Source organism: Microtus ochrogaster, assembly GCF_000317375.1.
Source record: "Microtus ochrogaster isolate Prairie Vole_2 chromosome 14 unlocalized genomic scaffold, MicOch1.0 chr14_random_1, whole genome shotgun sequence".
In the NCBI taxonomy this organism is placed as follows: domain Eukaryota; kingdom Metazoa; phylum Chordata; class Mammalia; order Rodentia; family Cricetidae; genus Microtus; species Microtus ochrogaster.
Window position 1 is genome coordinate 29,789,709 of NW_004949096.1, and position 13,383 is coordinate 29,803,091.

A 13,383-nucleotide genomic window follows, 5' to 3' on the forward strand; every position below is an offset into this window, starting at 1 on the left:
TGTGTGTGTATTCACACACATATATTCTACTGTATTCTTATATAGAATATACACACATATATTCTAATGTATTCTACCTAATACAGCAGAAACTTCTTTATGGGGGGGGTGTTCTTCATATATTTTGGATGTTAGTTCTCTATCAGATGTATAGTTGGTAAAAATCTTTTCCCATTCCATAGTCTACTACTTTGTCCAAATAATGCTATCCTTTGCCATGTGGAAACTGTTAAGTTTCTTATTGATCTTAGTGCCTGTGCTAACAGTGTTCTGTTCAGAAAGTCTTCCTGTGCTACTGAATTCAAGGCTGTTCCCCACTTTACTGTCACGTTCACTGTATCTGGTTTTCTTTTGAGTCTGTGATCCACTTGGACTTGAGTTTTGTACAGGGTGAAGTATGGGAATTTGGATCCTGTTACAGTATGAAGCCATCCAGTTTGACCAGCAGTATTTGTTGAAGGTGCTGTCTTGTTTTTTGTGTTTGTTTGCTTGTTTGTTTTGTCAAAAGCCAGGTGTCCAACGGTACAGAGATTTATTTATGTCTGGGTCTTTAAGTCATACCATTGATCATTGTGTCTGTCTTTGTGCCAATACGAGACTGTTTTTATTACTATATACTATGTACTATGTACTACTCTGTAGTACAATTTAAAATTGGGATAGTGATAGCTCTATTCAGGATTGTTTTAGCTGTCTTGGGTTTTTTTTGTTTATTTGCTTGTTTTTGCATATGAAATCGAATGTTGTTCTTTCAAGGTCTGTGAAGAACTGTGCTGGAATTTTGATAGGAATTGCATTGAATATGATTGCTTTTGGTAGGAAAACCAGTTTTACTATATTAATATTACTTTAATTGGCATGAGATATCTTTCCATCTCCTGATATCTTCTTCAATTTCTTTCTTCAATGTCTTAAAGTTTTTATCATATAAATCTTTCACTTGCTTGGTTAGAATTACTGAAGTTATTTTATATTATTTGAGGATATTGTGAAAGGTGTTGTTTCCCTGGCTTCATTCTCAGTCCATTTGTCATTTGTATATAGGAGGGTTACGGATTGTTGTGAGTTAATTTTGTATCCAACTACTTTGCTTCAAGTGTTTATCAGCTCTAAGAGTTTCCCTGTAAAATTTTTAGGGTTATTTATGCATGCAGTCATATTATGTGAAAATAGGGATACTTCGACCTCTCTTTTTCCAGTTGATCTCCTTCGGTTGTCTTACTGCTCTAGTGCGGCTCTGCTTCTTCTTTGGATTGTTGGCTGCATTGGCCCATGAGGGTGAAGGAAACAGAGCAGGGAACAGGGTTCAAGATGGTTGTAGGTATGAATGGAAGCAGCCCTCCAGGAGATAGACTCTGATAAATCAGCTCAACTTTATTCCAAAGTATAAGGAATATAAAGGATTGAGAATCCTAGGCACAAACCCTAATTTGCACTAAGTGGCACACTCCTATCACGAGGCTTTTAGTACATGGCAGTAGGGTCCTATCAAAATGGCTTGAGCACTTGTCTAATTACCATGTGGGTCATCAGTGGGAAGAGCGTTTGCAGGGAGCTCTGTGTGGGGGGGTGAGGTGGGGGGTTGCTCCATGTTGCTGAACTTAGAGACAGCTGCCAGGCTATGGTAGACTGCAGCATCCCATCAGCAGGGCCTCCCAGCACTCTAGCTGAGATTTCGGGTACAATAATGAATATGTATGCAAAGTGGACAGCCTTGTCTTTTTTTGATTTTAGGGGAATTGCCTTGAATTTCTCTCCATTTAAGTTGATGTTGGCTATGGGTTTGCTGTAAATTGCCTTTATTATGTTGAGTATGTCCCTTATATTCCTTTTCTCTCCAGTTTTATCATGAAGGGGTGTTGGATTTTGTCAAAGGCCTTTTCTGCACCTAATGAGATGATCATGTGGTTTTTGTCTTTTAGTTTATTTATATAGTGGCTACATTTATCAATTTATGTATGTTAAACCATCTCTGGGATAAAGCCTACTTGATCATGGTGGATAATCTTTTTAATGTGATCTTGGATTCTTTTTTCAAGTATTTCATTGAGAATTTTAAAATCTATATAACGGAAAATGGTCTGTAATTCTCTTTCTTTGTTGAGTCTTTATGTGATTTGGATATCAGTTAAATATGGCTTGCTAAAACAATTTTGGCAGTATTCCTTCTATTTCTGTTTTGTGGAATAATTTGAGGATTGCTGACATGAACTCTTCTTTGAAAGTCTGGTAGAATTGTTCACTAAAATCATCTTTCTCTAGGCTATTTTTTATTTGGGAGAATTTTAATAATTGTTCTATTTCATTAGGGGTTATTAGTCTGTTTAAATTGCTTATCTGATCTTGATTTAACTTTAGTAAATGTTATGTGTTGAGAAAATTACCCATTTTTTTTTAGATTTCCTAATTCAGTGGATTACAGGTTTTTAAAATATGGCCTTATGGTTATCTGGATTTCCTCAGTGTCTGTTGTTATGTCCCCCTTTTCAGTTCTAATTTTGTTACTTTTTTTTTGGATATTTTCTTCCTGACTTTTAGTTAATTTGGATAAGGGTCTATAAATCTTAGATTATTTTTTTCAGATAACCAACTCTTTGTTTCATTGAGTCTTTATATTGTTTTTGTTTGTTTCTGTTTCATTGATTTCATCCTGGGTATGATTATTTCTTGCTGTCTACTTTTAAATGTAGTTTCTTATTTTTGTTTTAGAGCAGTAGTTTTCAACCTGACAGTCACAACCCCTTTGGGAGTTCAAATAACCCTTTTATAGGAGTCGCATGTCAGATGTCCTGCATATCAGATATTGCAGTGTAGATATACACTACAATTCATAACAGTAGCAAAATTAATTATGAAGTAGCAACAAAAATAATGGTTTGGAGTCACCACAACATGAGGAACTGTATTAAAGGGTCTCAGAATTAGGAAGGGTGAGAACCACTGCTCTAGAGCTTTCAGCTGTGCCGTTACTAGTATGTGATCTCTCCAGTTCTTTAGTGTTATGAACTTGCCTCTTAGAACCACCTTGTGTCCCATAAGTTTGGATGTGTTGTGTATTCATTTTCATTTCAATTCTAGAAAATCTCTAATTTCTTTCTTAATCCATTTTTCATTCACTAGTGAGTTGTTCAGTTTCTATGAGTTAATAAGCTTTCTATTGGGCTGGAGAGATGGCTCAGCGGTTAAGAGCATTGATTGCTCTTCCAAAGGTCCCAAGTTCAAGTCCCATCAACCACATGGTGGCTCACAACTATCTGTAATGAGGTCTGGTGCCCTCTTCAGGCATGCACGCAGACAGAATATTGTATACATCATAAATAAATTAAAAAAAAATAAGCTTTCTGTTGTTTGTGTTGTTGTTTATATTCAGTTTTAATCTGTAGCGGTCAGATAGGATATAGGGTTTTCTTACAATTATTGACTAGTGTGAGGTATTGAAGTTTTACTATATTGGGGTGTGAGGGGTCAATATGTGACTTAAGCCATAGTATTCTTTTATGAACTTGGGTGCCCTTGTGTTTGGTTCATAGATGTTAAGAATTGCAGTGTTTTCTTGGTAGAATTATCATTTGATGAGTACTTTGTGTCCTTTCCCTATCTCTTCTGATTAGTTTTGGTTTGAAGTCTATTTTGTCAGGTATTAAAATGGCCACACCAAGCCGGGCGATGGTGGCGCACGCCTTTAATCCCAGCACTCGGGAGGCAGAGGCAGGCGGATCTCTGTGAGTTCGAGACCAGCCTGGTCTAGTTCCAGGACAGGCTCCAAAGCCACAGAGAAACCCTGTCTCGAAAAGCCCAAAAAAAAAAAGTTCTAGAAATAAATATGGAGTAAAATGATTATTTCTTGCTGTCTACTTTTAAATGTAGTTTCTTATTTTTGTTTTAGAGCCACACCAGCTTGCTTCTTAGGTCTACTTGCTTGGAATAGATTTTCTCATCCTTTTACCCTTAGGTGATGTCTGTCCTTGATGTTAAGATGTGTTTCTTGGGTACAGTAGAAGGATTGATCCTGTTAGCACTTCTGTTCTGGTAATCTGTCTTTGAGGAATTGAGACCACTGATGTTGAGAGATTATCAATGAATAGAGTTTGTTGATTCATGGTGGTGGGTATGGGGAGGTGTTTTCCATCTTTCAATTTGTTGTCTGGAATTATTTATTCCTTGTGTCTTCTTGGATGTAGTTAACCTCTAGGTTGGAGTTTTTCCTCGTAGCTCCATCAATAAGAGAGGAATTGTAGGTAGATATTGTTTAAATTGGCAAGTTTTTTTTCCCTCTATCTATGGTGATTGAATGTTTTGCTTGGTACAGTAGTCTGGGCTGGCATCTGTGGTTTCTTTGGATCTATACAAGTCTTCCCAAGCCCTTCTGCCTTTTAGAGTCTCCTTTGAGAAGTCAGGTGAAATTCTAACAGGTCTGCCTTTATAAGTTACTTGTTCTGTTTCTCTTGTAGCTTTTAATATTTCTTTGTTCTGTATGTTTAGTGTTTTGATTATTGTGTGCTGAACTTTATTTTCTGCTTTAGTCTATTTGGTGTTCTGTATACTTCTTTTTTGTTGTTGTTGCTTATATTTTTTCTTGTTGTTGTTTTGAGACAGGGTTTTTCTGTGTCAACCTGGCTGTCCTGGAACTCACTCTGTAGACCAGACTGGCCACAAACTCAACAGAGATTCACCTGCTTCTACCTCATGGGTGCTGGGATTAATGGCATGAGCCTACTGTCTGTATAATTCTTGTACCTTGATGGGCACCTCCTTCTTTAGGTTAGGGAAATTTTCTTCTATATTTTTGTTGAAAATATATTTTCTGTGCCTTTGACCTGGATTACTTTCCCTTCCTCTGTTTTTGATCTCTTCATGGTTTCCCAGATTGCTGGATGTTTTATGCTAGGAGTTTTTAGATTTAACATTTTCTTTGACCAAGGTATTTATTTCTTCTCTCATGTCTTCAGTGCCTGAGATTCTGTCTTCCATCTCTTATATTCGGTTGCTGAGGCTTGTCTCTAAGGTTCCTGTTTGAGTTCATAAAATTTTCATTTCTAGATTTACCTCAGTTTATTGATTCTATCCACTTTCTTGTCTTGCATGGTTTTATTCGTTTCCTTCCACTGTATGCTCGTGTTTTCATAGATACCATACTCATAAAGGCTGTTTTAAGGTCTTGCTCTTGTGTGTCACATATGTTGCAGTGTCAGGGCCTGCTGTGGTGGGCTCTTCTGGAGATACACTGACTTGACTGTTACTGTGTTTTCATGCTGCTGCCCGTCAAACCTCTCAGTATCCGTTCTCCAACTGTCTTCCTGCATTTTATTGAGTTATAATACATTATTCAATCAACTTGGTACTCACATATTGAATCTTTTTCCTTATAATGTTCCAAGAAGAATATAAATTCAAGGCTGTTTTAAGCAAAATGTGACTCCATTACATCCACTTCTATAAGACTCATCAGTTTTGAAACTTTCACAAAAAATGAAATTTTTGTTCTAAAAGAACATTTCCTGATAATCAGTCTGTCTGTTAGCAATTAAATTAGCCCAGTTATTTTTACCTTGTTTCCCCCATGACTCACCACACTCTCAAGCTTTTGTCTGTCCTCTCAGAATTTCAAGCATAATCTCTGGCAGTGGTGAGTCTTGGTATTCTCTTAAGTGGACTGGTAACGGTAAGCTCTTGCTTCCTTCTCTCCTCAGAATCCTGGCTGTCTGCCATGGAGTCATGTATAAACAGCTCTCAGCCTGGATGCTACATGGACTTCTTTTAGACCAGCATGAAGAGTTCTTTATAAAACAGGGTCCGTCTTCTGGTAATATCAGTGCCCAGGCGGAAGAGGATGAAGAGGATCTGGGTATTGGAGGACTGACGGGAAAACAGTTGCGAGAACTGCAGGACCTGGTGAGGGCAGAGCAGGAAGCCCAGGGCAGGCACTGGTTGGAGACACCTGCTGACTGCCTTCCATGAATGGATCACTTAGAAACACTGGGTTTTCTCTTAGAGACTACAAAATAGAAAGTGATTTTGAAATCCTTTTTTTTTTCTTTTCTACATTACGTGCATTTGCAAGTATAGTGATAAGTTTATCTCTGCAAACATGAACTACCCTGTAGCTTTTTGTGTGGTGTGGAGTTACAGACTCCTCTGAGTCTTGTATGTCCATATTCATTTGTTCATCTGTTGGCTCATGTCCCTTGTTAGATTCACTGAATGTCTGTTATGTGCCCAACTACAGAGACAAATGCAGTTCTTATCCTTAAGAAGTGTATAATTGATGGGAAATAGAGAAAAGTGAGCAGTTACATTACAGTTACCACAAGCTCTGCCAAAGAGTGTAACTATTCTTCCAAGATCTTGAAGTAAGGTTTTAAAACTAGAGAAAACTTTTCAGTATTTCTAAATTGCAGTTTGGTAAAACGGGTCACAACATGTCCAGGGATTGTGTATAATGATAAAGGCTATTAAGAACAAGGCTCATTGGAAGAACCATGTGAATCTCAGGTAAAGCTCACGTATTTGGTGTGTATGGTAGAGGATTACGGGAGATGGCAGTAGATGAAGGTGCTGAGTGAATCAGTAACAAAATCCCAAGAGTCTTTTGCACAAAGAGTTCAGACTGAATGTGAAGAGTGCTAAGTATGAGCAATTGGATAACTCCAGGAAAAGAGTGACAGCCTTCATGATGTGTCATTTTAGGTGCGATGTGGGAACCGGTTCTTAAAGACTAAGATCAGAAGCTGAGCATGGAGGTGCATATCAGTTCCTTATAGGACAGGCTAGAGCAGAGAGAGCACCATTAGTTTAAGGCCAGCCTGACTGACAGAGTGAGTGAGACCCTCTCTCTCCCTGCTCCAAATAACAACAAAAAGATGGATGTGGTATTTTTTTTTTTGTTTTTGTTTTTGTTTTGTTTTTCGAGACAGGGTTTCTCTGTGGTTTTGGAGCCTGTCCTGGAACTAGCTCTGTATACCAGGCTGGTCTCGAACTCACAGAGATCCACCTGCCTCTGCCTCCCGAGTGCTGGGATTAAAGGCGTGCGCCACCACTGCCCGGCTGATGGATGTGGTATTGCATAGCAGTAATCTCAGCATCTAAGAATCAGGGGCAGAAGAATTACCCCAGTCTACATAGGGATTTCTAAATCAGTCTGAGTTACAGAGTGAGACCCTGTCTCAAAAACAAAAACAAAAACCAAGAGCAGAGGCAAATAGACTAGTTAATAGAGGCTTGGGATTCTTAGGTAAAAAAATAATCATTCCAAGCATGGACACAGTGAATGTGGAGGCAGACAGAAGCCTGAGAGGTGATTAGAAAATGGAATCCATAGCCCTTTAGAGACTGGCCGTGAGTCAAGAGAGAAGTTTAGCCTTTAGCAGTTAGGTGCTAAGTGAATAGTGATGACAGGCAATGTGTATTGCTGGTGTTTGTTTTTGTGTGGCTCAAACCTGAGGCCAGGCAAGTACTCTGCCTTCGAGCTATATTCCCAGCTCAAGGACTAATATGAGATGTATTGAGTTTAGGAAGCCTGTAGGAAATGTCCAGTGGGCTCAGCCTAGAAGAGTAGTATAGCTTGCTCTGAAGCTAAGCACGGAGTGATCAGCAGCAGCCCACGGGAAGCTGCAAGAGGTTCTCTGTACAATGTCTAGTAGAAGGTCCACAGCATTGATAGTTTCAGGCCTATTAAAACAACCTGCTAAGATGCACAGTGAAGCCACATAAGATGCTTCTCTGAAAAATGTAGATCAAGAGAGAAGAGTCTGAGATAGGTCTTGAGAGCGAACACACACACATGAGGCCTGGAGAATTACAACCAATTCATGGAATTGTGCAAATGAGGAAACTAAGCATCTGCCCACCTGACACCGTAGTAAAGCCTTATATTTAAAAACAGTGCTAAGCTGAGGATTGACTCCATAGGTCAGAGTGCTTCTGCAGGTGTGAGGACCTGGGTCCAACCCATGTTAAAGCCAGATGCTATGGTGTGAGCACCTGTAATCTGGAGAAGTCTGGAAGTCTGAAGGCTGGCTAGTTTGGCATCACAGCAGAACAAGGAGCTCTTGGTCTCAAGAAAGGAGGTGAGGACCAACACCTGCAGTTGTCCTCTGACCTCCACACATAGGCTCTGGCCCATGTGTGCACACACTGACACGCATTGTGTACACAACAGTAAATTAAAAACAAAATAAAAAGAACCAAAACTCAGTGCTATCCATCATGCCACTGTTCTCCATGAAAACGGAGTACGTTTCCAGCGCTGTGATTTAAGAATTGTACAACTTCTGATTTAAACCCTGCTTGCCAGTAACATAGATCATGGGTTAGAGGAGCTAAGACCTATCGTCATACTTCATGTGACAGGTTATTTCCTTGACTAGCGCCTAATTGAGGAAGAGAACATGCTGGCCCCGTCCCTGAAGCAGTTTTCCCTGCGGATGGAGATTTTACCATCCTACATTCCAGTGAGGGTTGCTGAAAAAATCCTCTTTGTTGGAGAATCTGTTCAGATGTTTGAGAATCAAAATGTGAACCTGACGAGGAAAGGTAAGAATCCCCTGTGGGGCTGGAGAGATAGCTCAGTGGTTCAGAGCACTGGTTGCTCTTTCAGGGGACCCAGGTTCAATTCCCAGCACCCACATGGCAGCTCACAACTGTCTGTAATTCTAGGATCCAACACCCTCACGCTTATGAGCTTATGATGTATGTATACATGCATACAAGCAAAACACTAATAAAAAAATGAAAGAACATCTTAAAAAAAGAATCCTCTTGTTCTGTTGGCACTGACCCAAAGCATGTTGGGTTAGAGCGACTGCCATGGCAGCTGTGGCCCGACCACCCTGTCTGACAGTAACGCCTTTGTACTCCACAGGCTCCATCTTGAAGAACCAGGAGGACACTTTTGCTGCAGAACTGCATCGGCTCAAGCAGCAGCCACTCTTCAGCCTTGTGGATTTTGAGCAGGTGGTGGATCGAATTCGCAGCACTGTGGCTGAGGTGTGTCTTCTAATATTGTTCCAGAAGAAATGAGTTTAGAGGGAAGTAAAGGGCAAGAAGTAGAAAAAAGAGAAAGAGCTCTCTGTGGGGCTGCAGAAGTGGCTCAGTGGTTAAGAGCACTGGATTCGACTCAGGTTTGATTCCCAGGACCCACATAGTAGCTCACAACCATCTGTAATTCCAGTTCCAGGGGATCCAGTGCTCTCTTCTGACCCCCACAGTCACTAGGCAGACATATTGTATACAGATACACTGTAGGCAAACACCCTTACACAGAAAATAAATAAAAACTCACTTTGTTTTTAAAATAGAAGTAGAATTCAACCTTCTGCAGATTTGTTTCAATTACTAATTTAATTGACTAACAGGGAAACTTTAGTTATAATTTCTAACATTCATGAGTTTGGGTGATGAAAAGTGTGTGTGTGTTGTGTTTTAGTATCAACCACGTATTTCATTTGTATACAGGAATTTTAGGATAGCCAGGCAGACACAGTGATGGTCCAGCCCTGAGACAAGTGGGAAGGGATGAATGAGTAGGTGCTAGTACCTCCTGAACTGAGGGCACTTACATTGGTGTGTGGATTATGACTTCAAGATGAAAGCTTGTGATGTATGTACTTAACTATATATGTTATTATTTTCACAGTAAGGATTTTTAATTTGTGTGTAAGAGTTTTTGTTTTAGTTATATCTTCAGATTGTTGTTTATTTAGAGAAATAGCAGTGCTAATTTATTGATGGTAATCTTACAGATTCTCAACTTGGCTGTAGTTGGACTTTTCTTTGGGCTGCCAACCAGCTTCCAGATAAAGACATGGAAACTATTATTAATTATGAATGCTTGGTCTTAGCTTAGGCTTGTCCCATTCGCTCTTTTAACTTCATTTAACCTGTTTCTAGTCATCTATATTTTGCCTCAGGGCTTTTTACTTTTCTTTCATTCTGTATGTCTTACTTTCCTGCTTCTTCCATGTCTGGCTGACTGGCCCCTGGGGTCTCCCTGGTATCTCTTTTTTTTCTGGCCTCATCCTACATTTCTCCTCCTACTTAGTCTCTCTGCCCGGAAGTTCTGCCTGTACCTCTTCCCTCATTACTCGCCATTCAGCTTTTTATTATACTAGTCAGGTGCCTTAGACAGGCAAGGTAAAATAGCAACACATCTTTATGTAACTGAACAAATGCAAGCATCTTTACATAGTTAAACAAATATTCCGCAACATGAAGGGTGTTAATAGTTTGGTTTTTGTTTTGTTTGTTTGTTTGGTTGGTTGGTTGGTTGGTTTTTTGAGACAGGGTTTCTCTCTGTAGCCCTGGCTATACTTGAATTCACTCTATAGACCAAGCTGGCTTCAAACTCACAGCAAGCCACCTGTCTCTGCCTCCCAAGTGCTGGAATTAAAGGCATGTGCCAACACTGCCTGGCAGTCTACAACTTTTTTTTAAAAAAAGATTTATTTATTTATTTATTTATTTATTTATTTATTTATTATGTATACAGAGTTCTGTCTGCGTGTATGCCTACATGCCAGAAGGCAGCACCAGATCTCATTATAGATGATTGTGAGACACCATGTGGTTGATGAGAATTGAACTCATAACCTCTGGAAGAGCGGCCAGTACTCTTAACCTCTGAGCTATCTCTCCAGCCCAATATTTTTAAAATGTATTAAAGATGACATCATCTGAAAGTAATGTTTTATAATAATTCCTCCAGTGTTTAAACCTTTTCCCCCTACACTGTTGCTTCTTTTCATCTAGAATCTTTAATGATGCATTAGTCAGCTTGGCTTTGTTTGTATAAATCGTGTCAAACAATAGAGTGATAATGGATGTCTCTGATTACTTGACTCTAGAGATTATACAGCTAGTTACTGCATTGCTATGACATTTACTGTAGGCTTTTAGAACAGAAGTTTATTAAAGAATTCTCTTCCTACTTGACAGAGTTTTTATCTTAAGGGATGTTCAGTTTTATCAGCTGCAGACTATTATCTGTCTTGTTCCTTTGTTGTTGTTGTTAAAAAGTTAATATTAGGGCCGGGCGGTGGTGGCGCACGCCTTTAATCCCAGCACTCGGGAGGCAGAGGCAGGTGGATCTCTGTGAGTTCGAGACCAGCCTGGTCTACAGAGCTAGTTCCAGGACAGGCTCCAAAACCACAGAGAAACCTTGTCTTGAAAAAAAAAAAAAGTTAATATTAGGAATTGTTACTGAAAGTGTGAACCTCTCTAAAAAGTGATCTAAGCCAGGCTTTCTTCAGGAAGAAAAACTTTACCAGTTGAGTAGGTTTGAAACTAAATTTACCATAAAATTTCTTCTTTCAACTTTGGGGGCCCATATGAAGGCAGCACTGGGACTCTGAAACATGGCTGGGCTGGGTGGTTGGCAAAGCCATGTCTGAGTGAGCCTTGGAGACTCATGCTGCTGTTGAGCATAGCCTCTGTGGTCACCACATCCCTCAGAATCTATAGTTGTATGAAAGCTCTCACTGGGAAGTGTTCTGGTACTTACAGTGACGTGATGGATTTTTCCAAGCACTGCTGCTGAAGCAGATTAATGATTTAAGCACCACCCTTAGAAAGAATTGAGACACAGAACTGTTAGTAAAGTTAGGTTAAAGTGTTTTCGTTAGTGGCTTTGTGATGGAAAAATCTTGGGGAACAACTTAAAATTTAGAAAGGCACATAGTTGAGCGAGGGACTCGTTGAGGTCAAGAAACAAGAACAATGACAGCCTGGCTATTGCTGACAAACCTTTCCTGCTAGCATGGGTTGGTGATCAAGTGTTGATTAATTCCTTGTACCCATTTCTGCCCAGAGCTGCTTGATACAAAAACTGTTGATGAGTGGGTCTGCACCCTGAAAATTTAAAGTAGAGATGACTGATTACTTTTCATATATATTAAAGCTTGGATTTGTAGCCAGGCGGTGGAGGTGCACACCTTTAATCCAAGCACGTGGGAGGCAGAGGCAGGCTGATCTCTGTGAGTTCAAGGCAAGCCTGGTCTACAAGAGCTAGTTTAGTTCCAGGACAGACTCCCTGTCTCGAGAAAACCCCCCCCCCCAAAAAAAAGGTTTAGATTTGTAATTCTTTAAAGATTTCTTGGTTGATTCTTTTTTTAAAATGCAGCCTGCCAGCGAAAGAACTAGCTGAGAAAAATACCTTGCTTGCTTACATGTTAATCTGTAATAAGTTGGTTCAGTATGAATGTATGTGGGTTCTTAAAACAATTTGTAAAGTGTAAAATGTTCACTCATGTAAGAGATATAGAAAACATGGTTTTTCACTTGTATTTATTGTAATCATTCACTTGAAAATAGAATGTAACCACATTGTGATTTTTATATTGCTTGAAAGATTTTGCTGGGGAAGAGAAGCTGTAAGGGAGAAAATAAAGACATGAGAGAAGGAAAACACCAGGAAAGATGTAGAAGGAAGTAGCTAGAGACAGAAGGGAAATACCAGGGTAGAAGAACAGAACAGAAAGAGTAGAGTAGAACAAGCAACAAAAAGAATAATAAAATAAGAACTCGTCCTTGGCCGTCAGAAAAGTCCTCGTGTGTCTGTCTGTCTGTCCAGTAGTTCTGCTCTGCATCTTTTCAGTTTCTCAGACGTGCTGAAGGCTTGCCATTCCTCAGCACCCTGGGTGAGATCCGGTTGTGTTTGAGATATGCGTGTGTGTTTAGATTTTCCTCCCGCAGATAGAAAAGTCAGGTTGACTCCGTGGACTTCAGTCCCCGGGCCTCTGAAGGCTGGTGCTCACACAGCAGTGTGTAACAATGTTGATATTCTGCAGCACTTAACTATCTCAGGTAGATTTAATTTTAAAAATACTTACTTGTCTGAACTATGTTTTGTTTATTTAAATTTTGTCTTTTAAAAATTATTTTGTGTGTTTGTGGTATATGTATTTATGTTGCCTGTGCACACACATGCACCCCAGAGGTCAGCTTCCGATGTCTTCTGTTTTCACTCTCCACCTTACTTTTTAGGACAGCGCCTCCCACAAAACCAAGGGTTCTTCTCCATTTAGGCAGACTGGCTGCCAGTGAGTCCCCAGGCCCTACTGTGAGCTGTTTCCCAGCATCTGCTGTAGGCATGAGCACTCTACCCAGCTTTTGCTTGCGGACCTGAGACCTGAACTCTGGTCCCTGTGCTTGCTTAGCTTGCTTTCTTCACTGAGCCATCTCATTAGCCCCCATTTTCCTCATTATTGTTTCATCTTTTTAGGCTTTTATTAAGATTAATAAACTAAGCCGGGCGGTGGTGGCGCACGCCTTTAATCCCAGCACTTGGGAGGCAGAGGTGGGTGGATCTCTGTGATTTCGAGGCCAGCCTGGTCTACAAAGGGAGTTCCAGGACAGGCTCCAAAGCTACAGAGAAACCCTGTCTCGAAA

The 13,383-nt window shown here is 40.0% G+C and overlaps 1 protein-coding gene across 3 annotated transcripts in view; it reads left to right on the forward strand.

Annotated features, from left to right (window-relative positions):
- The window catches only part of Tubgcp4 (tubulin gamma complex associated protein 4), a 36,725-nt gene that overhangs the window by 12,979 nt on the left and 10,363 nt on the right, over positions 1 to 13,383 (forward strand). For all 3 annotated transcript variants that reach the window (XR_003378426.1, XM_005364328.3, XM_005364329.3), the window contains exons 7-9: positions 5,691 to 5,892; positions 8,367 to 8,532; positions 8,861 to 8,985. Coding sequence is in view for 2 of the 3 variants with exons in the window: in XM_005364328.3 (XP_005364385.1) it covers positions 5,691 to 5,892; positions 8,367 to 8,532; positions 8,861 to 8,985 (493 nt within the window). In the remaining variant the exon portion in view is untranslated. The remainder of the gene's footprint in view (positions 1 to 5,690; positions 5,893 to 8,366; positions 8,533 to 8,860; positions 8,986 to 13,383) is intronic.